General features: G+C 46.8%; 6 protein-coding genes across 7 annotated transcripts in view; 4 read left to right on the forward strand and 2 right to left on the reverse strand.

Annotated features, from left to right (window-relative positions):
- LOC112664031 (uncharacterized) overlaps positions 1–2,136 on the forward strand; it is a 29,445-nt gene extending 27,309 nt beyond the window's left edge. Inside the window, exon 5 of the mRNA XM_035700882.2 lies at positions 1,634–2,136. Within this exon, the coding sequence (XP_035556775.1) occupies positions 1,634–2,054 (421 nt within the window). The 3' untranslated portion in view covers positions 2,055–2,136. The remainder of the gene's footprint in view (positions 1–1,633) is intronic.
- Positions 107–26,005, forward strand: LOC112664032 (histone H2A type 2-A). Its single transcript, XM_049095871.1, has 4 exons — positions 107–1,074; positions 3,982–4,127; positions 25,010–25,206; positions 25,568–26,005. Exon 1 carries the CDS (start codon positions 196–198, stop codon positions 586–588), a length of 393 nt encoding a protein of 130 aa, XP_048951828.1. The 5' UTR covers positions 107–195; the 3' UTR covers positions 589–1,074; positions 3,982–4,127; positions 25,010–25,206; positions 25,568–26,005.
- On the reverse strand, positions 16,100–18,331 carry LOC112664036 (histone H2B type 2-E). Its single transcript, XM_035700886.2, has one exon. The coding sequence runs from the start codon at positions 18,276–18,278 to the stop codon at positions 17,898–17,900; it is 381 nt and encodes a 126-aa protein (XP_035556779.1). The 5' UTR covers positions 18,279–18,331; the 3' UTR covers positions 16,100–17,897.
- LOC112664035 (histone H2A type 2-C) lies at positions 18,529–19,039 on the forward strand. The gene has a single exon (XM_025453197.3). It carries the CDS (start codon positions 18,605–18,607, stop codon positions 18,992–18,994), a length of 390 nt encoding a protein of 129 aa, XP_025308982.3. The 5' UTR covers positions 18,529–18,604; the 3' UTR covers positions 18,995–19,039.
- Positions 19,150–19,694, reverse strand: LOC112664034 (histone H2A type 2-B). The gene has a single exon (XM_025453196.3). It carries the CDS (start codon positions 19,540–19,542, stop codon positions 19,150–19,152), a length of 393 nt encoding a protein of 130 aa, XP_025308981.1. The 5' UTR covers positions 19,543–19,694.
- BOLA1 (bolA family member 1) lies at positions 25,066–26,005 on the forward strand. Of its 2 annotated transcripts, none has more exons than XM_025453191.2 (2): positions 25,066–25,206; positions 25,522–26,005. In XM_025453191.2, exon 2 carries the CDS (start codon positions 25,525–25,527, stop codon positions 25,936–25,938), a length of 414 nt encoding a protein of 137 aa, XP_025308976.1. In that variant the 5' UTR covers positions 25,066–25,206; positions 25,522–25,524; the 3' UTR covers positions 25,939–26,005. The 2 variants fall into 2 exon arrangements, with proteins under 2 accessions (XP_025308976.1, XP_048951825.1); XM_049095868.1 differs by having other exon boundaries at positions 25,205–25,429.
- Positions 26,006–27,212: the final 1,207 nt, after the last annotated feature.

Below are 27,212 nucleotides of genomic sequence, written 5' to 3' on the forward strand. Positions count from 1 at the left end.
GAGGGGGACGAGATTATGTAAATGAACGGATGCTGGCTGAGCCACCCTATTGGTCGAACGGACAAAGCTCTGCTTTAGCCAATCGCAGTGCTCCGCAGACAATCCCGGTTCTGCCTATAAAAGGGTGAAGTGGCGGACTCTGGGGCGACTTTCTCGGTCGTCGAGCGGGAGGTGTTTGCAGTGAGCGTCGCTGTCATGTCTGGTCGTGGCAAACAAGGAGGCAAGGCCCGCGCCAAGGCCAAATCGCGCTCGTCCCGCGCCGGCCTGCAGTTCCCAGTGGGGCGCGTGCACCGGCTGCTGCGTAAGGGCAACTACGCCGAGCGGGTGGGGGCCGGCGCTCCCGTCTACATGGCGGCCGTGCTGGAGTACCTGACGGCCGAGATCCTGGAGCTGGCGGGCAACGCGGCCCGCGACAACAAGAAGACGCGTATCATCCCCCGCCACCTGCAGCTGGCCATCCGCAACGACGAGGAGCTCAACAAGCTGCTGGGCAAGGTCACCATCGCCCAGGGCGGCGTCCTGCCCAACATCCAGGCTGTGTTGCTCCCTAAGAAGACGGAGAGCCACCACAAGGCGAAGGGCAAGTGAGGCCGGCGTCCGGAAGCCCAGCCAGCCCTGGTCTCGAAGGGGACACCTGTGAAATCCAAAGGCTCTTTTAAGAGCCACCCACTCTGTCAAATAAAAGGAGTTGTATACAGTGTCCACCTCTGCCAGTCTTGTGCGGAGGCCCAAGGCGTGGAGGGGGAGAGGGGTTGTCCCTCAACGGTTCCTCGACCCCGAGCCTTGGGCGCTCGGCCTTCTTGACCTGGTCTGGTGGGTCGTGGACCTTAGGACTTGGTGGCGCAGCTGGGGGGGCCCGGACCCCCAGGGCGCAGCCACGGTCGACTCCGTCCTAAGAACTGAGAGGCGGTCCCCGACTCTTGCCTCGCGCGCAGCTCCCTCCCCAGTTCCCGAGGCCCGCGCCCCCGCCCCCACCCACACGCACGTGCACTCCCGGCCGGCAGGGCAGCGGGCAGTTTCCGGGAGTGAGTGTGGCGGGCCCGGTCCTCGGCTTAACTGAGCCGGCTTACTCCGGTAAGACTGGGTACTAGTCCCCACGTAGGTTTCTCGAGGCGGGGCCTTGCGCTCGGCAGGCGGTGGGATGTGATGGGACAACTTTCGGACCCGAAGAGCACCGACAGGCGGGAAAAAAGATCCGCCCGACCACCGACGGGGTTCCTAGAAGGTGACCGGGCGTTTTGGGGGGGACGGGACGTAAAGGCCAGATTGAGGCTGAGTTGGGGAGACCGCGTGGGAAAGAAGGGGGGGGGACCGTGTTCTAAAGGGGGCGAAGGGCTGAGGAGGAACATTCGGACACGGTGGCGATCAAAGATGACCCCCCCCCCGCCCCCCCGCCCGCGGAAAGAAAGGAAAAACAAGCTAGGGAAGACCGTTGGCAACCTGGAGAGTAGAGAGCGAGGCGGGTGGGCGGGGCTAGGAGGATCCGCCCAGGCCAATCGGTGGCGCCGGGGAGGGTGACGTCGCGGCCAATGGACAGCCAGCGCGGGACTTTCAATTATTGCCCCGCCCAATCGGAGAGAGACGGTGCCTATAAAGACCGCTGCGGCGGGCCGGGGCCCCGTTACTCTCCCAGCCGCTTCGCCATGGCTCGTACGAAACAGACCGCCCGCAAGTCGACCGGCGGCAAGGCCCCGCGCAAGCAGCTGGCCACTAAGGCGGCCCGCAAGAGCGCGCCGGCCACGGGCGGCGTCAAGAAGCCGCACCGCTACCGGCCGGGCACGGTGGCCCTGCGCGAGATCCGGCGCTACCAGAAGTCCACGGAGCTGCTGATCCGCAAGCTGCCGTTCCAGCGGCTGGTGCGCGAGATCGCGCAGGACTTCAAGACGGACCTGCGCTTCCAGAGCTCGGCCGTCATGGCGCTGCAGGAGGCGAGCGAGGCCTACCTGGTGGGGCTCTTCGAGGACACCAACCTGTGCGCCATCCACGCCAAGCGCGTCACCATCATGCCCAAGGACATCCAGCTGGCGCGCCGCATCCGCGGGGAGCGGGCTTGAGTGAGCGCTCGGCTCGAGGTTCCATCCTATCCAAAGGCTCTTTTCAGAGCCACCCACGACGGCACTCGGAAGTAGCTGTGCCACTTCACCTCCGCCTCCTGCCCCGGGAGGGTGGGGCTCCCTACAGGTAGCGCGGAGACCGTGGGTCGGATCCCGGGCGCCGCGTCGGCGGCCAGGACCGCCTGCCAGGCGGCCGCGTGCGCGCGCGCAACTCGCCCTGCTCCCGGGGCCTTTTTCTGGGGCGTCTTGGAAGTTCCCCGCCGGGGCTCGGGGGTGTTAAGCCGTCCGCGCAGGAGATGAAGGACTTGCGGGCTCGCGAGCGGGCCGGGGCGGCGAGGAATCGATAGGGGACGCTCGGGACTAGGCGCCCGCGCCCCCCGCGCCCCCGCCGGAAGTGACTCCGAGGAGATCTGGGCGGTGGGGGGAGGGAGAATCGGTCTCGGGCTCGCCTGATCTCTGTCGCGACAAGTTCGGGATTCCTCCAGCTTCGCTTGCGCGTCGGGTATCTGTAATGCCTTCCCTGGCTTCCCCGGGCAGCGGGGGGTTTAGCGGGTGCCACTCTCCCCGCCCCCCTTATTCCACCCAGTGTGTCCGGGGTCCCTCGTGCGCCTGAGGGACTTTGCCAGAGGCCTTACGCCCGCCCGGGCACACTCCCTCTCCCCAATCTTGCGCCCCCCCCCCCCCCCCCCAACACACACCCCCGCCCGCCTTCCTAATGCCCGTGGACCTTAGGGAAGGCAGCATGGGCAGCTCCAGGCCGGAATGGGCCAACTCCGGGGACAGAGGGTCCGGCTTCTGTGGCCCAGCATTCCGTTCGGGGAGTCCTGTGGGCTTCGTTAGAGCAGCAGCAGTGGGGAAGGTGGGCCAGGATGCAAAAGCCCCCGTCACCAAGGCACCGCCCCCGGGGACCTCTCGTCGAGTATCCTTTCCTGCTCACGTCCATAGGAGACTTGTTCTTCAGAACAACCCTAGATGCAGACACAGGAAGATCTGTGTAGCAGGTGTTTGAGGAATTACCCAGTGCCAGGCTACCAGTAGTTAAAGCTCTTGGGGCTGGAACCAATGAAAGGCACAACATGCCCTGCACTTACCCCTTCCTTTCTTAACGTTTGTGAGCCCCAGCATCTGGGGGCAGAGACTTGAATTTATCTCAGAGGGGCAATTTGTTCACCAGATGAAAATTGAAGTCTGAAGGCATCTTGGTACTCTGAAATGAGTCGGTTTAACTAGAAGAGTAGAACAGGACCTTGGAAAACTAGCACTACACAAGACTCCTAGCAGTTGTATGAATGACACCTCTTCTTATCCTTAAACACCATTTATTTGCACCTGGAAGAGGACAGAGTTTGTGCTTTTGTTCACCGATAAAACCATTATAGAGATTGGTGAAAATTCACTGAGGGGAATAGAAATAGGCGGAAATACTTTTGAAAACGTTCTGCCTTTGCAAGTGGGGGGGGGGGGGGAGGAGAGAGCAGATGCACTGTAGCTATTCCTGACGGGGGGTTCCCCAGTTTTCAGCCCCAGACTCAAGAGATTTTCATTATAGGCCCTGTTATAAATGAAATTGTGTGTCCTCTGACCCTCACCCAAATTCTTATGTTGAAGCTCTAACTCCCAGTACCTCAGAATGTGACTGTATTTAAAGGCCATTAGGTAGGGCCTTTAAAGATGCATTTAAGTTAAAATGTCATCAGGATGTGCCCTAATCCAATATGAGTGTCTTTTTTAAGAAGAGGGGGTACCTGGGTGTCTCGGTTAGGCATCGGACTCTTAATTTTGACTCAGGCCATGAGCTTAGGGTAATGAGATTCTGTGCTCAGCTGGGGAGTCTGCTTAAAATTCTCTGTCTGCCCTCCCACACCTGTACCCCACTGTCACATTCATTTATTCTCTCTCTCTCTCTCTCTCTCTCTAAATCTTTAAGGAAAAAAAAAAAGAGATCAGGACAGCCAACACAGAGGGATGACCATAAGAGAGGCATGTGAGAAGGCAGCCATCTTCAAGTTGAGGAGAGGCCTCAAAAGAAACCAACCTGATGACAAAGATCTTGGACTTCTGGCCTCTAGAACTGTGAGTAAATACATTTCTGTTGTTTAAGCCACCCAGTCTGTGTGGCATTTCGTTAGGGCAGCCCTAGGAGTTCAATACAGGCTCCAGGGTCTCTGCCCAGGTCTCTGTTCAAACCAACAGTACACGATGGGATAGTCTGTGACTTAGTTACAAGCAGAAACAGCAGTGAATTAGACCCCTTTGCACCCGGCATCTCATCCACTGAAATTTGTTTTCAAAAGTGCAGCTTGAAGTTGAGTGTCAGAGCCATTAGTGTCTGAGCAGACACCCAAGCATGCAGATTTCCATGTCAGGGCCCTGCCTCCCCAGGATCATATGCCTTGAACTGATACAAAATCAGATTCAAAAGCAAGATACCAACCAACCTAAAATACCAAAGACCTGCCACTGACCCTTAGATTTGCGGACAGCCTGTGTATATCTGCCATGGCTAAGGCAGTTCAGGGGTTCTTAGCTTAGTGGGAATAGCTTTGATCTGCCTTCACTCTTCTCCTCACATTTCTACCCATTTCTGTTCCTCCCACAACAGTGGACTGCTCACTCACTAAACTCAAAGATAGCAGGGTATGAATGGAAAACAGTGAATGAAAGCAGAAGAGGAAGAGGATTGGGGAATTAGGGCCTGGCCCCCACTGGTGTTGGACAGTGGAGGTCCTCTCTGGTTGGTCTTAACTGGTATCATGTCAAAAGTGAGCCCTTCAAAGGAAGGGCCTTGTCCGCATCACTGATCTGTCTTTCAGCTCTCCTACATAATGGAAGTCTGGGTCTTGACAATGGAAGAGTTCACCTAGCTGAACCCCCTGCCCTCACATAGGGCCAGGAAGCCACAGGCAGTACAAACTCACTTTGTGAGGAAGTGGGGGGCTATTAGCCCAATCTTTCTCACCCAGCAGAGATTAGGTCTTGGCTGGACAATGCTGCCTTACCTTTCAGCCACCATCTCGGAGATTTGCCCACAGGGCTAGGGCAACAGAATCTGATTCTGACTGTGAGCAGGTTTGGGGGGGACTGCGAGGAATTCTGCTGTGTCTTCAAGGGCTTCCCAAACTACCACAGGCATTTAGGTGACACCTTTGACACCTGTTTGGTAGTAAGACAAAATTGACACTCCTGCCACTATTCTGTGAAATTCAAACTTCCTAGGCCTAATAGGGAATTTCTGGAATGCCTTTGTTGGTTTGAGAAACTAGGGTGAATGAGTACTAAAATTTTTTAATGTCAGAATCAAAATCTTTTTTTTTTCCAGTATCAAAATCTAATTGTTTTAGGTACTTAAGTAATTTTCTCACTTTCAGACCAGTCATAAAGAAAAGGAAGTCAGGCAAAAAGTAATTCATGTTCTCTTCAAAAGTCCCCTCATAAAATTTGAAGGAAAATAAACAAGTCTTATCTTGGCCAACCCGGTATCTAGAGGTCTGCCATGGAACTGGCATTGGGTTTTTTGTTTTGTTTTGTTTTGTTTTTAGAATTTATTTATTGGGGTGCCTGGGTGGCTCAGTTGGTTAAGCATCTGCCTTTGGTTCAGGTCATGATTCCCGGGTCCTGGGATTGGGCCCCACTTCCAGCTCCCTGCTCGGTGGGAAGCCTGCTTCTCCCTCTCACACTCCCCCTGCTTATGCTCTCTCTCTTTCTGTCAAATAAAATCTTTTTTTAAAATTAAAATAGAAAAAATAAATAAATAAATAAAATTAAATTAAAATAGAATTTATTTATTTTAGAGAAAGAGTGTTGGGCAGGGGGGGGGGCAGAGGGAGAAACTCCTGCAGACTACATGCTGAGTACAGAGTCCAATGAAGGGCTTGATGTCACAATCCTGATATCACAACCGGAGCCGAAACCAAGAGTCCGATGCTTAACCAACTGCATCACCCAAACGCCCTGGAACTGGTATTGTTAATTGGACTTTGGGTCCTTTAATCAGAGCTGATGGTGGCTTGGGCTACAGCAGGGACTAGGAGAAGTCAGAGATGAAGTGATGGATTGGAGGGAATCATAGAAGGGTAAATTTGGTAAGATTTGGTGATTTAGGCATTTGGAGAATGGAAGAGAGGAAGGAGTTTCTCCTTCACCTGCAGAACTGGGGGATGATGGAAAATTTCACTAAAGTGAGGAATTCAGGAAGAACAAACAGCTTGTGGAATCGAGAAGATGCTTAAAGATCCTCCTGACATTGATATTGAGAATCCCATTAACCCTCTAGAGGGAAGTGTCCACCAGGAGTTCAGAATATTAATCTATTCTGTAAAGGGACTTTGGGGGAAGCCCTTAGCGGAAGGGTAAGGGAATACGGGCTAATAGAAGGCAAAGAATTTGATACCTTCTAGCCAGGGGTCTGGGAGAAGAGAAGAGGACTGAGGCATTCTGACATTAAAAAATTTTAGTACTCATTCACCCTAGTTTCTCAAACCAACAAAGGCATTCCAGAAATTCCCTATTAGGCCTAGGAAGTTTGAATTTCACAGAATAGTGGCAGGAGTGTCAATTTTGTCTTACTACCAAACAGGTGTCAAAGGTGTCACCTAAATGCCTGTGGTAGTTTGGGAAGCCCTTGAAGACACAGCCCTGGGCAAGGCGGAGCAGTGATGGGGATGGTAGAGGAAGAGGACTCCGCTAAGGGGCTACAACATATAATTAGGAGATCACTGGCTAGAGGAAACTAAAAAAGAATAAAGTAAAAATCATCTTACTTATTTTAAAAGTTTTACTATTTATCTGCACATGCCTTCTGAATCTCTCGGTGCTTGCACATAACCTATACCTGTCCTTGTAGGTAGGTGATCCCCACCTCAGTTGCCAGAGGGAGAGGCATATTGTGGTAGATGACCAAGGGAAATGCAGGTTGAGCTCTGTGGGAGCTGAAAGGGAAAGGTTCAAGCCACCTGAGCAAATATTTTGCTCAGGTGTGATATTTTGAGCTGGGTTCTAAAGAGTATTTAGGTTTTGAGACATGTTTAGATTGGGGGCTAGGGGAAGGTGGTGTAATCCAGGCAGAAGAGACCATAAAAACAGAATTTCTGGAGCTACATGTACCACGGGCAAAGGGCAATGATGAGACTATTCTAGGGGGAGCTTGGTACTTTTCACTCAATTAAGAATAAACAGATCCAGGGTACTTGAGTGGCTCAGTTGGTTGAGGATCTGAGTATTGATTTTGGCTCAGTTCATAATCTCAGGGTCATGAGAATGAGCCCCAAGGTGGGCTCCCAGCTCAGTGGAGAGTCTGCTTATGATTCCTTCTCCTTCTGCCCCTCCCCCTCTCTTGCACATGTGCATTCAATATCTCTCTCTCAAATAAATATATAAAATCGGGAGGCCTGGGTGGCTCAGTGGTTGAGTATCTGCCTTCAGCTCAGGGCATGATCCCTGGGTCTGGGGATTGAGTACCCACATCAGGCTCCCTGCAGGGAGCCTGTTTCTCCCTCTGCCTATCTCTCTGCCTCTCTCTCTGTCTCTCTCATGAATAAATAAATAAAAATCTTTAAATATATATATAAAATCTTAAAAATAATAAACAGATCCTAATAACCAGAGTTATGTTCCTGGATTTTTATCTAACAGATATTCCTACATAGGTCTGTAAGGGAAATATATGACGATGTTCCTTGCAGCATTTTTTTGTGATGGAAAATGGAGCAAACCTGGTGTTTACTTACTGAGAGTAAGGAGATAAAGTGTGATGTTTGCTCATCGTGAAGTTTGATGCAGCAATTCAATCAACAGATTGAATGTTCACATCACAACATGGATAGCAGAGATGCAGGTTGAGCTTTGAGGGAATTGAAAAAGGCCAATTTTTAAAATCAGAGTGGATAAAGGGGAAAGTAAAACATAAAATAAGATATAAAACACATTCTCACTTATATAGATTCTTAGAAAGTAGAAATTAACTGGAACTGAGAAAGTAAAAACATGTTCTGCTACTCATCAGGCTGGGAAAACAGATATGGCTAGCCAAAGAATTAGCAGGAGACATCTCTCCCAAGGACATGCTGTAGCTATGGAGTCACGATCACTTCCTTGAGTGACCACTGCTTCTCTTATTCATTGAGAAACCTGTTCTAAAAGTCACAGACTACCAGAACCTTCACTGTTTGAAATCACATCAGCAAGAATGAAGCATCCCCCTCCTGCCTAGAGAACCTAAATCACTTTGACGCTGAGAATCAGCCTTGATTTTTCAAGCCAGATACAAAACTTCAATAAGGTTTCTAAACATTCCACCTTTATCTTAACTTTGTGGTTTCCAAGGAAACAGGATCCTGTATGCACTTCAAAGCCTAATTCTGATGTCTACCCTTTCATATAGCCCTGCTTTGCCTTAAGCCCATCAAAATTCTACACTCCATGCTTCCCTACAACCTACATTAACTATTTTTTCCTTTGTTTGGTGAGACACATCACAGTCTTTTTGGTATGTGTTCTTCTTCTTTGAAAACGAATTAGTAAACCTGGCTTGTTAGACTAAGTGGTGTTTGTAAGTTGATTAAGATAGGATTTTTTTTTTCTTAGAGTTGCAAAAATTTATTTCAGCATTCCTACATTTTTGGTTATTTCTAATATTGTTAACTGCTATAAGTGCTGCATCAATATCTTGCTTTGACATTAGTAGTACAGTATAATGTCTGAAAGCAGAGTCTGGCTGTTAACCGGGCTTGGACACTTTATGACCATGCAACTTAACCACATTACTTAACCTCTCTGTGATTCCATCTCCACATCTGTACAATGGAAATAATGATGCTTTGGAAGATAAAATGCGTTAATCCATGTAAAGTGTTTAAAACATTGTTTGATGCCAAGGAAGAGTACATAAACAATAGAAAAAATATATATACCATTCTAGTTTACCTTTGCATCTATTTAGTTAGTAGTAAAGCATGTTCTGCAGCTTTTCAGTTTTTACTTTGAAATAATAATAGACTCACAGGAAGTGGCCAAAATAGTACAAAGAGTTCCATGTACTCTTCACTCAGCTTCTTCCAACAGTGACATATTACATATCTGTAATACAATATCAAAACCAGGGGAAGCCTGGGTGGCTCAGTGGTTGAGCATCTGCCTTTGGCTCAGGGCGTGATCCTGGAGTCCCTCCATGGAGCCTGCTTCTCCCTCTGCCTATCTCTCTGCCTCTCTCTCTCTTTGTGTCTCTTATGAATAAGTAAATAAAATCTTTAAAAAAAAAAAAAAAACCAGGAAGTTGACATTGGTACATTATTGTTAACTAATATACAGACCTTAATTACTGCTCACAAGTTTCTTAACCTGCATTCATATGCATGTGCACATGTAATTCTATGCAATTTTATTCCATGTATAAATTCGTGTCACCACCACCACAATCAAGATGCAGATCTATTCAGTCATCTCAAAAGAACTTCCCAGTGTCTTTCAGACCACCTCCTATCTCCCCTACATTGCCTGGAAACCATTAATCTATTCATCTCCATAGTTTTGTTATTTCAAGAATGCCATATAAATGCAATACACAGTATGCAAGGATAATTATTTTTAACACACAGAAAGCAATACACTTCTTGCAAAAACACAGAGAAGAAAAATTAGAATGATTGCAAGGGAGTAAAGAATGGACATACAAAGGAATTAATGAATAAGAAAAGGGGGCAATGGTTCTAATAAATGTATACAGCAAATACAGTAAGATATCCTCAGATTATGTATGATTTGCAAATTTTAGAAAACTATGAGTAAAATTTAGGTGCATCAATTTATCACGCGTATCTCAATCAGAATAAAGATAAGAAGGTCAGAATAACCTTCCCCAAATATCACTCTTGTCTTGCCCAGTAACCCACACCAGCTGTCCAGGGCCAGTTCTTCATACTCTCTTCTAATTTCACACCTCTCCATGACCTGGTCCTCCCTGAGGAACCTGACTGGCTCTCCTGATCTAGCTGAGAACCAGATCTCTGACTGAGGCCTCATCAACGATGCTGCCTAGTCAGAAATATCACTTCAGAGCATAATTCTTAAAGTTGATGTTCACAACTTTTTATGATTTTTAAAAAAGATTTTATGTATTTATTCATGAGAGACAGAGAGACAGAGAGAGAGAGAGAGAGAGACATAGAGGGAGAAGCAGGCTCCCTGCAGGGAGCCCTATGTGGGACTAGATCCCAGGACCCCAGGATCATAACCTGAGCCAAAGGCAGTTGCTCAACCACTGAGCCACCCAGGTGCCCCCAAAATTCAAATGATAATGAAAGACATATGGAAAGTAAAAGCCTCCTTGTGGCCTAACCAGACTCTTCTCCATATCAGTAGCCACTGTTTTTGGTTTTACTATGTAAATTCCAGAAAAATGTTTCATTCATGTACACATGCCTACACATCAATACATATGCACCCACCCTTTTTTATTTACAACAAAGAGGACCCTATCACTTTCTTTTCACCCAATAATAGATATTTAAGTAAATTCTAAGTGTTTAATATTAAAAATAATACTTGTTTCTCTTTATGGAAGCATCCTAGCTAATAAATTAAGGAATACCAGAATATCATTTTGCAGCCCCTAATGAATTGAAGAATCTAAGCATTGAGCATCAACAGATGTTATCACAAAAAGGGAAGCAATCATTGTGTGTCTCCCGATAGAAAAAACAAATAACACCACTAATGTAGCAGTCTTGCCAGGGAGTGAAAAAGTGAACCTAAATCTAATCAATCCTTTGCTCCATTTACTCGATTTGTTTCTATAGGAAATGTAGAGGGACAGGATCTCATGAAAAGCTACACCACAGGGAAGCCATCAGCAAATTCCCAATCAGAAAACTACAGGAAAAACAACCCAGTCTCTTCAACAAAGAAATTACAAGAAAAAAAGAGATGGATGGCAAATATATATTAGAGTTGAAAGACATGTCAGCCAACCATTATGTATAGAACTTACTTGGATTCAGATTCAAACAAAGCATTTTTTAAAAACATGACATGGGATCCCTGGGTGGCTCAGTGGTTAAGCATCTGCCTTTGGCCCAGGGCGCGATCCTGAGGTCCCAGGATCGAGTTCTGCATCAGGCTCCCTGAATGGAGCCTGTGTCTCTCTCTGCCTCTCTCTGTCTGTGGTGAATAATTGAATAAAATCTTTGAAAAAATATAAAAAACAAAAACATGACATGTAGATTAATTTTAACACCCAACTGGATATTTGATGAATTAATTAAATATCATTAATTATTTTTGATGTGACAGTATTGTGGTCCTTTTAGAGCTACATAAAGAAATGTTTATGGATGAAATAATATGGTATCTGGGATCTGCTTCAAAATGATACAGGATGATCAGTCTTGAGTTTGGTGATTGATGAAGTTGGATAACAGATGTGACCTCTGTGTACATGTTTTAATTTCTCAATTATCAAGAATTAAAAATACATTTATATAAAAAGTTGCTATTTACCATCCCTGTGTGAATATTGTGAAGTACTTTGTTTAGGCATTTTTGTTTTGCATTTGTATATGAAAAGAAAATTGTGATAGTCATTGTCACATTACCCATTGAAATGTTTGCACTACATTCTTTTCCCACTAATAGTGTGTAAGCCTACCCCATTTCTCTAGCCCTGACCAGCAGTGGGCATTAGCCAACTTTACATTTGACCTATTAATGACCTCACGGTCACCTCAGAGCACAATGGTGGCTGGTATCAGACTGGTTGGCCTGATGTAGCCATTTCTACATTAAGGGAAGGCCTGTTGCAGGGAATGGATACTCATTTGAGTCAAGGTACCACCTGCCCCAGAAGGTGCCTGAGTGGACACAGACCCTGTGGCCTCTGAAACTGACTTTTCTGTTTTCCATGCCATTGGTCCTTTCTGTCTCCATAGTCATGTTAGCCTAGAAGCTAATTGGGTTCTCTAAAGGCTGCTCCTGGGATGCCTGAGTGGCTCAGTGGTTGAGTGTCTGCCTTCAGCCCAGGTCCTGGGATCGAGGTCTGCATCAGGCTCCCTGCAGGGAACCTGCTTCTCCCTCTGCCTATGTCTTGCCTCTCTGTGTCTCTCATGAATAAATAAAATCTTTTACAAATAATAAAAATCTGTTTCCACCTATCTGGTCTAATTTGGCAAGGTCTGGCTCTGCCTTCCATCGTAACAGCATGTTACTGAACTCCCCTCTGCCATCTGAACACTACCTAGACTAGATTTTTTGCAGGTCCTCCCACCTCTCTGGGCCTGCTGTCTTTTATTTTCCTCCAGGCCTTTGCCCATGCCACTCCCTGCCTGGAACACACTCCCTTCCCATCTGCCTCAGGTCTCATCCTAAAGTCCCTTCCCCCCAGAGGCCTTCCTCACCCACACCAATATCAAGTTAGGCCTCCCTCCATCTCACTCTCCATGTGGGTACTTATCACATCTAATACCTGTCACAATTTATTATAGTCACTGCTTTAATATCTGACTTCACTCCTACCCACTAAACGTCCAGGGAATTGCACGCTTGGGTGGCTCAGTGGTGGAGCATCTGCCTTTGGCTCAGGTTGTGATACTGGGGCCCTGGGATCGAGTACCATATCGGGCTCTTTGCAGGGAGCCTGCTTCTCCCTCTGCCTGTGTCTCTGCCCCTCTAAGTGTGTCTCTCATGAATAAATAAATATTTTAAAAAATAAAAAATACACATCCAGGCAGAAGCCACTCTGTTCTGTTGAACCTTGTATCCTCACTGCCCAGTGGATTGCCTGATGTCCAACAGATACTCAACACACTATTGATTGAAAAAAATGAATGATATCAGACCTAGCAACGCTTAGAAATCAGAGAAGAGGAATGGTCCTAGAGAATCTTTCTTACAGAACTTAATAATATCAATAGAGACTTAAAACATTCACAAAATTAGTAGATCCATATTTCCCATCCCTCATATGAATGATTAAACCTAGTCTCCCCAGGCACAGGAACAGTCTCCCAGTTAAGGGTCGCTTACTGAAACCTAAACAGAGCTGCCCCTCCTTCTGTGCCAGAATTACTGATTAGCCATATTGTGAGCTATGTTAGCCTCCCTCTCAGAGGATCAGGGCTCTGGACCACACTGTAAAGCCAAATATGGGGTAAGATTGCTGATAAAGTTTTACATTTTTTTTTTTTGTTGTTGTTGTTGAAGGCTAAAATGAGGCAGTGAGACAGACCACTGGAGGTTTATGAGCAGGTGGGTGATGAGGCCAGATCTGAGCTTGGAAGGTTACTCTAGCAGCAGAGCATGGAATGGATTTGAGAGGTGTGAGCCTAGGAGAGGAGAGAGGTAACCTTAACACTTTCTCCCACTTGAACAGAATAGAATAGGTATTTTTGTATATATCTCAGGCCCCTTCTGAGTTCCTTCCCAATTGAGGGCAAAGAGTTTATCATGTTCAACTGTGGAACTATCATGACACAAAATTGGAGTGCATTAAAAAGTAGAAGAACTGGAAACAGCCCAACTATCCATCAACAAGTGAACAGATTAACAGTTATGGTGAAGCTGCACAACCAGAAACCTACTTGACAATAAAGGAATTTGAGGAATAAGTAGAAGCCAGACACAAAGGACAGACACTGTATGATTCCATTTACATAAAACTCTAGAAAATGCAACCTATCTCTAATAAAGCAGAGGGAAGAGTTATGAGGGGCACTAGGAAACTCTGGGGTTGGCTGATGGATATGTTCATTATTTTGAGTGTAGGGATGTTTTTGTTGGTATATGTGTATATACGTCAAAACTTAGCAAATTATACTTTAAATATGTGCAGTTTACTGTATGCCAATTATAACACAATAAAGTTAAAAAATAAGCACAGATAGGTAGGGTAGAGAGATGAGGGAAGAGGTGTCATTGAGCTGGAAGATAAGGCTTTGGTTTGAAAGAAAGCTCTGGCCAAGGCAGAAGGAAGGGGCAGTCCAGTCCAGACCTGAGCAAATGGGTATAGTGGAGGGTGAGCAGAACCTTTAGAGTAGAGCAGAAAACCCACCTAGCCCTATAGGGGAGCAGTAGGAAACAGAGCTATAACTGGAGGAAGAGGCAGATTTGGGAGAGTTTTGAATATCAAGCTTCTTTTTTTATTTTATTTTATTATTTTTTTTTTTTTTTAGGGACAGGTGGAGAGGAGCCGAGAGAAAGGGGGGAGAGAGAGAGAGAGAGAATCTTAAGTAGGCTCTGCACTGGGCATCCTGGGCTTGATCTCAATCCTGACATCATGACCTGAGCCAAAATCAAGTCAGACACTTAACCGATGGAGCCACCCAGGTGCCCTGGGATATCAAGCTTTGTAAAAATGTACATTGGATTGCAGTTCCATCACTTAGTTCCTCAATGATACTGGACAAGTTATATAACTTCTCTGAGAGTCTGTTTCCTTCGTCTATAAAATAAGGATGGTAAAAATGGAAGCTACTCCATGGTGGCTGTGAAGACAAAATGAGGCAATGCAGATAAACCACTCAGCAGGGGACCATGGAAACAGTTAAGTGCTCAATAAGTAGAAGCAATTATTATTATAACAATTATTGTTATTAACCCTAATATAAGCAAATGTATATAGATGCTTGGGCAGGAGAAAGAAGTGATCAAAGAGGTTTTTTTTTTTTTTTAATTTTTATTTATTTACTTATGATAGTCACAGAGAGAGAGAGAGAGAGAGGCAGAGACACAGGCAGAGGGAGAAGCAGGCTCCATGCACCGGGAGCCCGATGTGGGATTCGATCCCGAGTCTCCAGGATCGCGCCCTGGGCCAAAGGCAGGCGCCAAACCGCTGCGCCACCCAGGGATCCCTCAAAGAGGTTTTATTAGAAAGATTAAACTACCATTAATTATCTCCCCTCCAGGGGATCCCTGGGTGGCTCAGCAGTGGAGTGCCTGCCTTCGGCCCAGGGCCTGATCCTGGAGATCTGGAATCGAGTCCCACATCAGGGTCCCTGCATGGAGCCTGCTTCTCCCTCTGCCTGTGTCTCTGCTTCTCTCTCTCTCTCTCTCTCTCTCTGTGTGTGTGTGTGTGTCTCTCATGAATAAATAAATAAAATCTTAAAAAAAAAAAAATTATCTCCCCTCCGAGTTAAAACTCCAAATTCTACCATCTCTTTCCCCTGCCCCATTCTGTAACTTCCTTCCTACTAAATACCATGCCTGGAGCCTGAAACCAGTAACCAAGACTCTCTTATATTAGTGAAGGGATTCCAGCTGGTAAGCAAGTTGAAGTATGGCCTCTGGGATGAAGAAACAGATGGAGAACCAGAGACCCCAATCTCATCTCCAAGGATTTCTGCTACTACCACCATAGATTTATATACAGGATGCATCCTAAAGAGAATAAAGCAGGTGATTATTCCTTTTAATTTTAAAGCCTAGATAGATTCCCCCCAAACTCCAAGGAGGGGTCCAGATTTTCGGAGATTGATCTTAATTTTCTCAAGTCCCTTAAACCCTGAACTAGGGGTTTATTCTCTGGAGTTTCTAAGGAGAAGCCTCTCTGTGCCTCAGTTTCTTCATCTATAAAATAGGAGATAACGGTGACTATTTCATGAGGTTCTTATGAGGGTTAAATGAGTTAATGTGTGTGAAGGGCCTAGAACATTGGTCCATAGCAAGTGCTCTATAGATGTTAGCTAAGCTTTCTTAAGGACTTTATTTCTTCTCTCTTGTTTATAAGGCTTGTTATTTGTGATCATTTCTTTCTAAATGACTAGGCAATAGGTACCTATTACTGAAGATAATAACAGATAATAATAATATCTAATAATAATAACTGATAATAATAACAGACTCTCAGAGAATAGTACCTATTACTAGGTAATAGTAACCTCATAACAAATTACTTCAGTACCAGTGCACCTCTTGGGTAGAAGTAAGTTTGGCCAATGGCTTACAAATATTCATCCTCCAAGTCAGAGGCAACGAGCTTTTTCATAGATGCAGCAATGATTGCATCTGTTAACTTCATTTAATGAGAAAATATATTGCAGATAAAAAGAATCCAGCCACACTTCTAAAATAATCAGTTGTTTTATTAATAACAATAGCATCTACACACATTTGAAAACACACATGTAAGAAACATAAGATTTATTCAGTTTATGATAATGCCTGGCATCCATGTGGATTCATGAAACCCTTAGGATCAACTCCAGGACCCAAGAGCCAAAAGCAGTTGAATAACTGATCAGACCATCAGTGTCTTCATCAGCAAAATCAAGGCTTGGACAGAAAGACTGAACATTCTGTAATCACACAAAATAAAACTAAAATGCAATTGAGCATTTGAGGATACAAAGGTGGACAGTATTAGCTCATGAGCAGTGAACCAACCCCTTTGCTTTTCTCAACCTCCTTTGTAAAAGGGTTATTAATCTTGCCTGTCTTACAGGGTCTATCTCTTCAGGACCTCCTGATAAGTGAGAAAGTGAATATAAATTAAAAGCTCATCTCCGTGGGGGCCAGAGGATCAGGATGGAGATGGTGTGTGTCAGAAAAGGAGATGGGAAAAGGATCTTTCCAGTGACCAATGCTCTAATTTAATGAAAATCCAAAGACGGTACACTACACTAAGAAGTGCAAAGGAAGGGAGAACCCACCACTGCCACCTCCATTTGGGTGCACAAAGAGTCTCAACCCGGGCCTCCTCAGAGCTATTGCTCTGAGGGGACCATGGACGGATTTGGCCAGAGAGCTCCAAAAACATTTCCATTTTCAGGTCTTCACATGTATCTAATGGAAATGAACGACACCCGCCCAATCCACGGAAGCTATTAAGAAAAGGATGGCGTGAGAAAATTAATTCGACAAATTTCAATAAATAGTTAAGTGTCCGCTATATGCCAGGCACGGATTGGCGCTGACAATATTGCAGAAAATCCGACCAGCAAGGTTAAGGGTTTAAGATCATAAATTAGAAAAAAACGAACCAGTTTCTGACAGCTCCTAGGAGGAAGAGAACAGGGAGACCAGATGACAGGCAGGAACAAGAGACGCAAATTCCTGAGTGCGACTTGGGAAGATCTCTGAGAGGTGACTTTTGAGCCCAGAATTAAATGAACCAGCGCCTTTAAGAGTGACCGGAGGCCCGAGCGTGCCAAGAGAATTAAATGCAAAAACGATCCACAAACCGAGAATAGGGATTTCAAAGCTTCAAAGGGTTCGGCGGACACCAGAATCCACGACTTTGAGGGCCGGCGCCAGATTTTGAATATTCATACCGTCCAATCACGAAGAGGCTATAGGAGTCGAGCGCAGGCCCCGCCCCCGGCGCCCACACCGCGGGGTCCACGGGAGGCCGCGCCGCGCCGCAGAGGCGGTGACCGCGCCAGGCGGCTTGGCTGCCGCACGCTCAGAATTCTTCGGGGCTGGTCGCAACGTTCCCGGGACCCGGGCTTAGCTGATCCTTTCTTAAAGGACGACCGAAGTCACCCAATTTGATTTAGAACACCAGTGAGACGTCCACCCCAGAGCGGCCAGGACACAATAGTCCGGCGACGGGAGGTGGGGAGATTTTCAGTATCCTAATTCGAAGGAGTTTGTAGAACTAAGCAGCAGTTACGGGGTTAAGACGCGACCCAGATTAGAAAGCAAAGCCAGTCACGCGCCGGGAATCTCCAAGTACGAATGGCTTGAAAAGCTCCGCGTACTACCTTCCACCTTCCACAAGGAACTTACTTTGTGAGAAGAAAGTGAAGGGTAAAATAAGTGAACAAAGCTCTTTTCAGGTGATTAGGTGGGTGGCTCTGAAAAGAGCCTTTGGAGTCAGGCGGCCGGCGACCCCGGCGGGCGCCGCGTCCCGGCAGGGACTCACTTGGAGCTGGTGTACTTGGTGACGGCCTTGGTGCCCTCGGACACGGCGTGCTTGGCCAGCTCGCCGGGCAGCAGCAGGCGCACGGCCGTCTGGATCTCCCGGGAGGTGATGGTGGAGCGCTTGTTGTAATGCGCCAGGCGGGAGGCCTCGCCGGCGATGCGCTCGAAGATGTCGTTGACGAACGAGTTCATGATGCCCATGGCCTTGGACGAGATGCCGGTGTCGGGGTGCACCTGCTTCAGCACCTTGTACACGTAGATGGAGTAGCTCTCCTTGCGGCTGCGCTTGCGCTTCTTGCCGTCCTTCTTTTGAGCTTTGGTGACCGCCTTTTTCGAGCCCTTTTTGGGCGCGGGAGCGGATTTTGCAGGCTCAGGCATTGTAAAGGAGCACACGCGTTGGGGAAGAAAGGAAGTGCGAGAATGGGCGGGCCTGAGCCTTTTATAACCACCGTATGCAAATAAGGGCTCCTAAAACCTTTCGTTTCCATTGGGCCTTGTGGGGACCTTGCGTTATCAGCAACAGCTACGTCACAACACCTACTCTTGGCCTCATTGGCCGGTTCTGGAGCCAATTTAGGACCAATGAAAACCTCGTTCCTGACCCCACCCCTAGCAAAGCTTATAAAGGCTTTTCCATCGCTCATCTTTCGCTGCTGTTTTGTTGTCAGGTCTGAGCTGTAGGTGTTTTAACCTCGCTAGCAATCATGTCTGGTCGTGGCAAGCAAGGAGGCAAGGCCCGCGCCAAGGCCAAGTCGCGCTCGTCCCGCGCCGGCCTGCAGTTCCCAGTGGGGCGCGTGCACCGGCTGCTGCGTAAGGGCAACTACGCCGAGCGGGTGGGGGCCGGCGCTCCCGTCTACATGGCGGCCGTGCTGGAGTACCTGACGGCCGAGATCCTGGAGCTGGCGGGCAACGCGGCCCGCGACAACAAGAAGACGCGTATCATCCCCCGCCACCTGCAGCTGGCCATCCGCAACGACGAGGAGCTCAACAAGCTGCTGGGCAAGGTCACCATCGCCCAGGGCGGCGTCCTGCCCAACATCCAGGCCGTTCTCTTACCAAAGAAAACTGAAAGCCACAAAGCCAAAAGTAAATAAATCCTGACAAGCCAAAGATCAAAGGCTCTTTTTAGAGCCACCTAAGCTTTCAAAAAAAGAGCTAGTGGCGCTATTTCGTTACCAGCCCCTCAATTGACATTGTTGGTGGCTCTTAAAAGAGCCTTTGGGGTTAGTGGGGATGCTCTCAATCCCGGTTACTTGTTCTTGCCAGGCTTGTGACTCTCCGTTTTCTTAGGTAACAAGACCGCCTGGATATTGGGCAGGACGCCGCCCTGGGCAATGGTGACACCCCCGAGTAACTTGTTGAGCTCTTCGTCATTTCTCACGGCCAGCTGCAAATGGCGAGGGATGATGCGCGTCTTTTTGTTGTCGCGGGCCGCGTTGCCCGCCAGCTCCAGGATCTCGGCCGTCAGGTACTCCAGCACCGCAGCCAGGTACACCGGGGCGCCGGCCCCCACCCGCTCGGCGTAGTTGCCCTTACGCAGCAGCCGGTGCACCCGGCCCACCGGGAACTGCAGGCCGGCGCGGGACGAGCGCGACTTGGCCTTGGCGCGGGCCTTGCCTCCCTGCTTTCCGCGTCCTGACATTACAGCCAAAAATGCAGTTACAGCTTCTTATTCAAGGAGAAGGAAGTGGAACGGATAACCAATTTGGTGTAATTTATAAGAATTACCGGGAGGGGTGAAGGGAAGTAGCCCAATCAAGCAGCCAATAGGGAAGCAGAAAGCAGACTCCGTTTGCATCCTGCACTGCGAGGAAATGACGGATTCCGAAAGTACCTACCAATCGCTGGGAGCCACATTAAAGCCCCTTATTTGCATGCCAGGATTTTTAAAGAAAGAAGGCTTTCGGACAGATCGCTGTTTTGTTTTGCCTTTTACTGAATGGCATTTTTTAATTTTAATTTTCAGCCTAGAGAAGGGGAGGGGGCCTCTCTTTCCCTCCCCCCCACCCCCCACCCCCCACCCCCCACTCCCCCAGTTTGGAGCTGGAAGGGAAATCCTCAGAAGTACCCAGACGGCCTGCAGAGGGCCTCCAGGAGATGCAGAGTTGCTCCCGCTCAAGGGTAGGGATTCTGAAACTGATTATCCCCTTGAACTTTAAATTACCTTCCAAGTCCCGCCTTTTCTGTCTTTACAGCCAGACTTCCAAAAAACTGTTACTAAGGCCGCCTGCCTTCTCTGCAACGTGGTCGTGGCCTTCCGTGCGGCTTCGCCCCACCCCCAGCCGCCTCCGCTCTTCGGAATCCTGCGTAACCGAGGACTGGAATAGATTTTGTCTTCCTCCTCTTGACCTACAGGAGGCATCCGATACCGCCTTGAAATTTGCTCCCTGGGCTTGCAAAATGTCCTCCGACTTTACTCCTCCCGGTCCTTTTCCTCTATCGGTCCCTGCTTTCCCGCGTCCGTCTGGGCTCTGTCTCCTATCCAACACCCCCCTCCATCCTTTACTCTTCCTGAGGAGTCTTCCCACTTCCATGCTTTAAATTACAGACATCCAGATTTGTTCCAGAAGCTTATATCCTTACACCAACTGCTTGCTGGGGACTTCAAACCATCTGTCCCAACAACTCGACCTATCCAAATGCGAACTCACCCAAACAACCCCCTATCGCCCGTTTGCTCTTTCCCAGAATTACAACCTAAGCCAGAATCTACACTCACCTGCATCTCAACAGCATATCCGGTTACTTCCCTAAGGTTTCTTCAGCCTTTTCTCCGTGCTCCTGTCTGCCTCCTCATTGCTCTCTTAGACTTCAGCAGTAGCCCTGCAGACCTGTTTTCCTTAATCTTCCAACTTCCTTCTAGAGAAACCTTTCCTGAAAGTTTTATTTCTTCCTCCTCAGCTTCCCACTCTGGGGTGTTCCACATCCCTCACACCATTTGCACCCTCTCCTGCGTATCCCATAAGGACAGGAGGTAGAATACAATAGAAAAAAGAATAGACTTAAATTTTATTCCTTGAGCTCATTTCTGATATTCTTTATCTTCACCTTTATTAAGTACGGGCTACCTACCAGGCAATGGGTATACCGGTAGTTGAAAACTAGAAAATAGAGAAAATCTAAACTCTGGCAGTTAATATCAACTATCTGTAGAGATCCCTGGTAAGAACGCTGGTATAGATTTGTGAAGGTAATTCTAACTCAATCAACTATATCATTTCAGAAGATGCATGTGTTAATAGAAAGATGTGGTCCACAAAGAGTCAAAACAGGGCAATTCCAGTAGGAATGTGTTGTTTCTCCAGCACTAAGCATGTATATTATATGTCTGCTAGACACAAAGGTTTGGGCTATTATAGAAGGGTCCTTGGTTGTGAAAACATTAGCTTTTTCTCACAACCTGGGTGAAATAGTTCTAAAGACTAACACTGAGCTCAGATTCTAGGCTCAACCACTTTCCAATTATTCTACAAGATAAAAATATGAGACTGAGAAGGGATGAGGCAATTATGAGAAGATACATCACTAGAGGGGAATGAAATTGCATTCTAGGCTATTCATAAATTTCTGGTGTTTTGTTCAGTGATTCTCTCCCGAATAAGCCAGTCCACTCTGGAAGTTCTTTTTTTTTTTTTTTTTAATATTTTATTTATTCATGAGAGGCATAGAGAGAGAGGCAGAGACAGACATAGGCAGAGGGAGAAGCAGGCTCCTTCTGGGGAACCTGATGCGGAACTTGAACCGAGGACCCCAGGATCACAACCTGAGCCAAAGGCAGATGCTCAACCACTGAGCCACCCAGGTGCCCCAACTCTGGAAGTTCTGATACTGTTAACTTTTCAGACCGAGGCTGAAACCCAAGATAATGGGGACCCCACTACAAATCTGTCACCTTGAGAGGCTCTGCTTGAGGACACAGCTGACCTCCCCCTCTCTTTGACCTCCTTTTTACTTCTATCACAGTGACCCTGTGCTGTTAGGAAAGGTGAAGGACAAAAAGATGATATGGAACCTTATTATGTGATAAACCCTATGCTAGGGGCTATGATGCAGATGCAATTATTTGTGTTATAGATAAGGAAAGTGAGACTCGGAGAAGCTAAAGCACTTGCTGAAGGTGACACAGCCATTTACTAAGACATGATTAGAACTCAGGTCTGCCTGACTCAAAAATTGTGCACTTCACCACTTCATTCACAGTGCTTTACTCACCAGATGTTGGGCTTCATGAAGCCACTTAACTTGTACAGCTTCCCTTTCTTCCTCTATTAAAGAGAAAAAGAGAATGAGAGAAAATTAGATTTAGTAGTTTAGATTCTATCCAGCTATAAAACCCTATTAGATAAGTCTAGATAGGCCATTATCCTACAAATTATATGAGACTCAATTACTATCTATTGCTCCCCCGAGCTCTTTTCCCAGCATTCTTACCAGAACTATTAAAACATGAAATAGAGCAGGCCATCCCTAAAAGTAGTGCACCATCACAGACAAATAGGCTGGATCTTATTTCCTTTAACAAAAAGGCAACTGAGTTCTTTCCCAGGCAATCTTGTGAATCAAGCATTTATTTTGCCTTCTCACCCCATTCCACCACTCTAACCATAGTCCTCTCTCTTGCCCTGTCCCTCCACCTCTCTCACCATGACCCTCAGCCTCCTCCATACTGAGCTACACACCATTCAAGCAAGGCCTTTCCACAGTTACCTGCCATTGCACATACTGTGGCCTTTGGCAAGAAGCTTCGTCCTCCTCTTGACCTAGCAGAATCCTCCTCATCTGGCTGGTTCTGCCCAGAAATCACCTGCTCCTTCATGAGGTCTTCCTTTCCACTACCCACACAGCCTCCATGTGCCCACCTCTCTGTTCAAATCCTGGTGATAGCACTTACCACTCTGTACCATGCTTGGACTTTGCTCTTGCATCCTTTCCGTGACCCCCTCAGGAGACAGACCATGTCTTTTTGAATCTGAGTCCTTAATTCCTTCTACCTGGCTCTTCATAGGGTAATTAAATGTTTGGGGCATGAATAAATGGCATAACACTCTTAGGGAATTAGTGTCTTCTTTTCAAAAATATTTCTCTTTACTCAACAACCACTCTCCAAATGCCAAGTATAAACAGTAGACTGTGATAGCCAGAGTGATGGGAGATACACTAAAAGCTTGTTGATTAAACAAAAATAATATATCCAACCACATTAGAGTTGTTAGAATAAATGAGAATAAATGTAAAAAACCTAGTACAGAGCCTGGAACCTGAGAGGGCCTAAAGCTGTATTGAGGCCAAATAGCTTAATGGTTAAAAGCCCAAATTCTACAACCTGCCTCTGCATTATTTACCAGATCTGTGACCATGGGCAAATTACCTAACTTCTAAGGGTCTCTGCTTCCTCACTGGTAAAGCAAAAGTAATAATAGTAGCTACTTCATGGGGTTGTTGTAAAAATTAAGAGTTCATAAATGTAAAACATTTAGAACAGTACACAGTACCAAAAATTCTTTGAACCAATTTTTCATTTCAAAAATAAACATTGGGTTTATCAGATAACCGAACAATTCCACTCCTGGATATAAGCAAACAGAAATGAATGTTTGCATGCAACAAAAAGCATGTACCAGAATGTGGTATGTTCATATAGTGCCATACTACAAACAATGAAAATGAGCAAATTGCTGCCATGCACATGGATGAATCTCACAATGTTGAACAAAAGAATGCAAGCAAAATGAATTCATGCTATGTGATTCTTTTTATATGAAGTTTAAAAATGGGCAAAACTAATTATGGTGATAGATATTAGAATAATGGTTACCTGTGGCAGGGTGGTATTGACTTCCCTGGAGCCTTCAAGGTGCTGGAAATTTTCTGTCTCTTGACGTGTTGTATCATAGGTAGAATTAAACTGCTCACTAAAGATTTGTAAGTTCCTTATGTGTAAAGTATACATCAATAAGCACAAACTAAGTTTTCCATGAATAAATATTAAAGTAATCATCATGGGGGGAAAATTAGTATGTTGTTGGACATCCCAATCCTCATGTCACAGATTGTTTTTTGTTTTAATTACACATGAGGTGGCCACCATAATCTTGGTGTTTAAAGTCTCTAAAAGTCTCAATCTGGCTGTGACAAACCTTCACTACATGGTAGGTATTATGACTATGTTTTTTTGTTGTTTTTTTAAATTTTTATTTATTTATGATAGTCACACAGAGAGAGAGAGAGGCAGAGACATAGGCAGAGGGAGAAGCAGCCTCCATGCACCAGGGGCCTGACATGGGATTTGATCCTGGGTCTCCAGGATCGCGCCCTGGGCCAAAGGCAGGCGCTAAACCACTGTGCCACCCAGGGATCCCAACTGTTTTTGTTAGAAGCAAAGACTCTAAGCTTGCTCTATGGAGTTGGTAATTTACAAAGCTTTTATTTATTTTTGCAACAGAAATAATAATGCCACTGGCCCTCTTTTCATACAATAGTTCATATATCCATCCAATACATTTAATTGAACACCCGGGTGTGCCAAAACTGACCTTGACATAACACATTTATTTTTTTTTTTTTTAGATTTTATTTATTTAGTGGAGAGCAAGCATGAAAAAGGGTAGAGGGAGAGAGAAAGGGAGAAGCAGACACCCCACTGAGCAGGGAGCCCAACACTGGGCTCAATCCCAGGACTCTGGGATCATGACCTGAGCTGAAGGCAAATGCTTAACCAACTGAGCCACCCAGGTACTCTGACATAACACATTTAGAACATATTGAATGTAGAAGCTCCTGGGTGGCTCAGTCGGTTAAGTGTCTGACTCTTGATTTTGGCTCAGGTCATCCTCTAAACTTCCCGAGGACTGGCCCTAACTTATTCCCCACCTTCCAGGACTGGTCTGCGCACAGAAATTCTGTATGCAGTAAGTGGAACGAGCTTCCAATTTTCTTGTATGTAAAATAAATGAGTTCAGCAGAAATTCTGTATGCAGTAAGTGGAACGAGCTTCCAATTTTCTTGTATGTAAAATAAATGAGTTCAGCTCGATGACAATAAAATCTATCAAATAACAGCAGTCCCAACTGAGCAGGAATTCCCGGGTTTTTTGCATCTCCCTGCTTCAGAACCTAACAGCACGAGTCGCCAAAATGATAGACTACAGTTCCCGTGAGCCCTCACGTGGCGTCTGCCCATTCTACTATCGCGTAGCGAGGACTCCATTTCCCAGAGTGCCTCAGGATGCGACGACGACCTTACTCTCCGAGAACTTCTGGGGTCCGGTGACTGACACGCGACTGCGGTAGCCGAGGCTGAGCGGAAGGTAGAAAATGCCCGGCCTGGGGTTCAGAGGGGATACGGCTCGGCCACAGACGCGGAGTTGCACATACGCTGCCTTTGCAGTCCCCAGCCCACTCGATAACTGTCCCCCGCGGGCCCCTTCCAGTCGCGCGTCAGCCCTCCGCGGCCTAGGCCGAATTCCCCCCACGTCACACAGAAGAAAGGGGTGGTGTCTGCGATGGAGGCGGGCCCCCTGCGGGAGCGGAGTATGCGTGGGGGAGGAGAGAGGAGGCGGGAGGAGGCGGGAGGGGGCGGGAGGCCCCGGCCCTCAGTGCTCTGCGCCTGTTCTCCGCTGTAGCCGATGCTGAGTGGGCAGCTGGTCCGGCACCTGTTCTCCATGGCAGGTCGCGTCTGTCTGTCCCGGAGCAGCGCGGGACTGGGAACCATCGGTCCCGTCGAGGCAGCCATTCGCACAAAGTTGGAGCAGGCCTTGAACCCCGAGGTGTTGGAGCTGCGCAACGAGAGCGACGCCCATGCGGTCCCACCAGGCAGCGAGACGCATTTCCGCGTGGCGGTGGTGAGCTCTCGCTTTGAAGGACTGAGCCCCTTACAACGGCACCGGCTGGTCCACGCCGCCCTGTCTGAGGAGCTGGCTGGGCCGGTGCACGCACTGGCCATACAGACACGGACCCCCGCCCAGTGGAAGGAAAATCCTCAACTAGACATGAGCCCCCCTTGCCTGGGTGGGAACAAGAAAACTCGGGGAACCCCCTGAGCCCCAAAGGAGGGAAGGCCAGGATTCTAATGGTTTGTCTGGGAATAAACTACGGGCTTTCTGCCAATATGGTCTGGTGTTTGTAAGCGATGAGAGGCCCCATTCAACCAGCGCGTACATTCTCTCTGGACATGACTCAGTTTAGATCAAAGCTATCCAAGCAAAGAGTAGAATCACTCTCCACCCCCCTTGCCCTGATCTATTTAGGAAAAGCTGCCTGGGCGTTTCATGTTAAATTGTGACTAAGATATATGTTGGCAAATTGAATTTAATTTTTTTTAAAAGCAAATTAAAAAAAAAAAACAAAAAACTATGGCCCCATCACTTAAAAAAAAATAAATGTGACTGAGGAACTACCAGACCTGATAAGTTGGAAATCATCCTGTACATTAAAAAAGAAATTATCACAGGAGATGGACTGCTTTGTGTGGCCAATGGCCTGTTGAATCAGTTGTTCTGAGGAGAAGAAAGATACTATAGCCTAGAGTAGTCATGAAGGGCTTCACTGAGGGGAGTGATGAAAGTAATCTTTAAGGGAAAGCATAGAATTAAACCAGAAAGGAGAGGAAAGATGTTACAGGTAGAGGGAAGAGCCTTAGCAAAGGCACAGAAGCTGGTCTAGGCAGTCTCACCAGTGATTGGACAAGACAGGAGTTACAGACACACTTGAATTTCATACTGGGGGAGTGTTTGTCTTTCTGTCAGCCTATCAGTTTCCAAAAGGATTTGACTTTTTTTCTTATAAAAATCCTTAACAAAACAAAGGAAAAACCAGAACACACGAATGCAGTGAAAAGATAATAACATGGAAAATGAGTATAGAAGAAGAAAAGAACTTTATATGGCCCTTTGTCTTACGAGCCTTCTAAAGTTATATTTCTGACTGGAGCTCAAGTGATGTCTAGATAAACAACTTTGGTGACCTTAATGTGGCAATAGAATCTAGATACTTAAAAAAAAGTTGAACATATATCTTGATCATTTTGAGCTATAGTTGAGACTGCATCTGGTTGGACAAGAGGAAGTCATTGAAGAGTTTTGCGGAAGGGCATACCAAAGAGCATTTTGGGGCAGATGGATCAGGCAGTGATGTGTGAGTTGGCATAGAAGATTGGAGGCACAGAGATCAAGAGTGAAGATGGGACCCTGACTTCAAAGTCAGCTGTAGGAATGGAAATTGAAAGCTACCATAAAAAGTCAGAAAATGGCTTGGTTAGAACTAACTGTGAATGAGGGGGAGTCCAGTATAATCCCTAGGCAGCGGTTTCCAGATC

The sequence above is a fragment of the Canis lupus genome, chromosome 17 (assembly GCF_003254725.2).
Source record: "Canis lupus dingo isolate Sandy chromosome 17, ASM325472v2, whole genome shotgun sequence".
Lineage (NCBI taxonomy): Eukaryota > Metazoa > Chordata > Mammalia > Carnivora > Canidae > Canis > Canis lupus.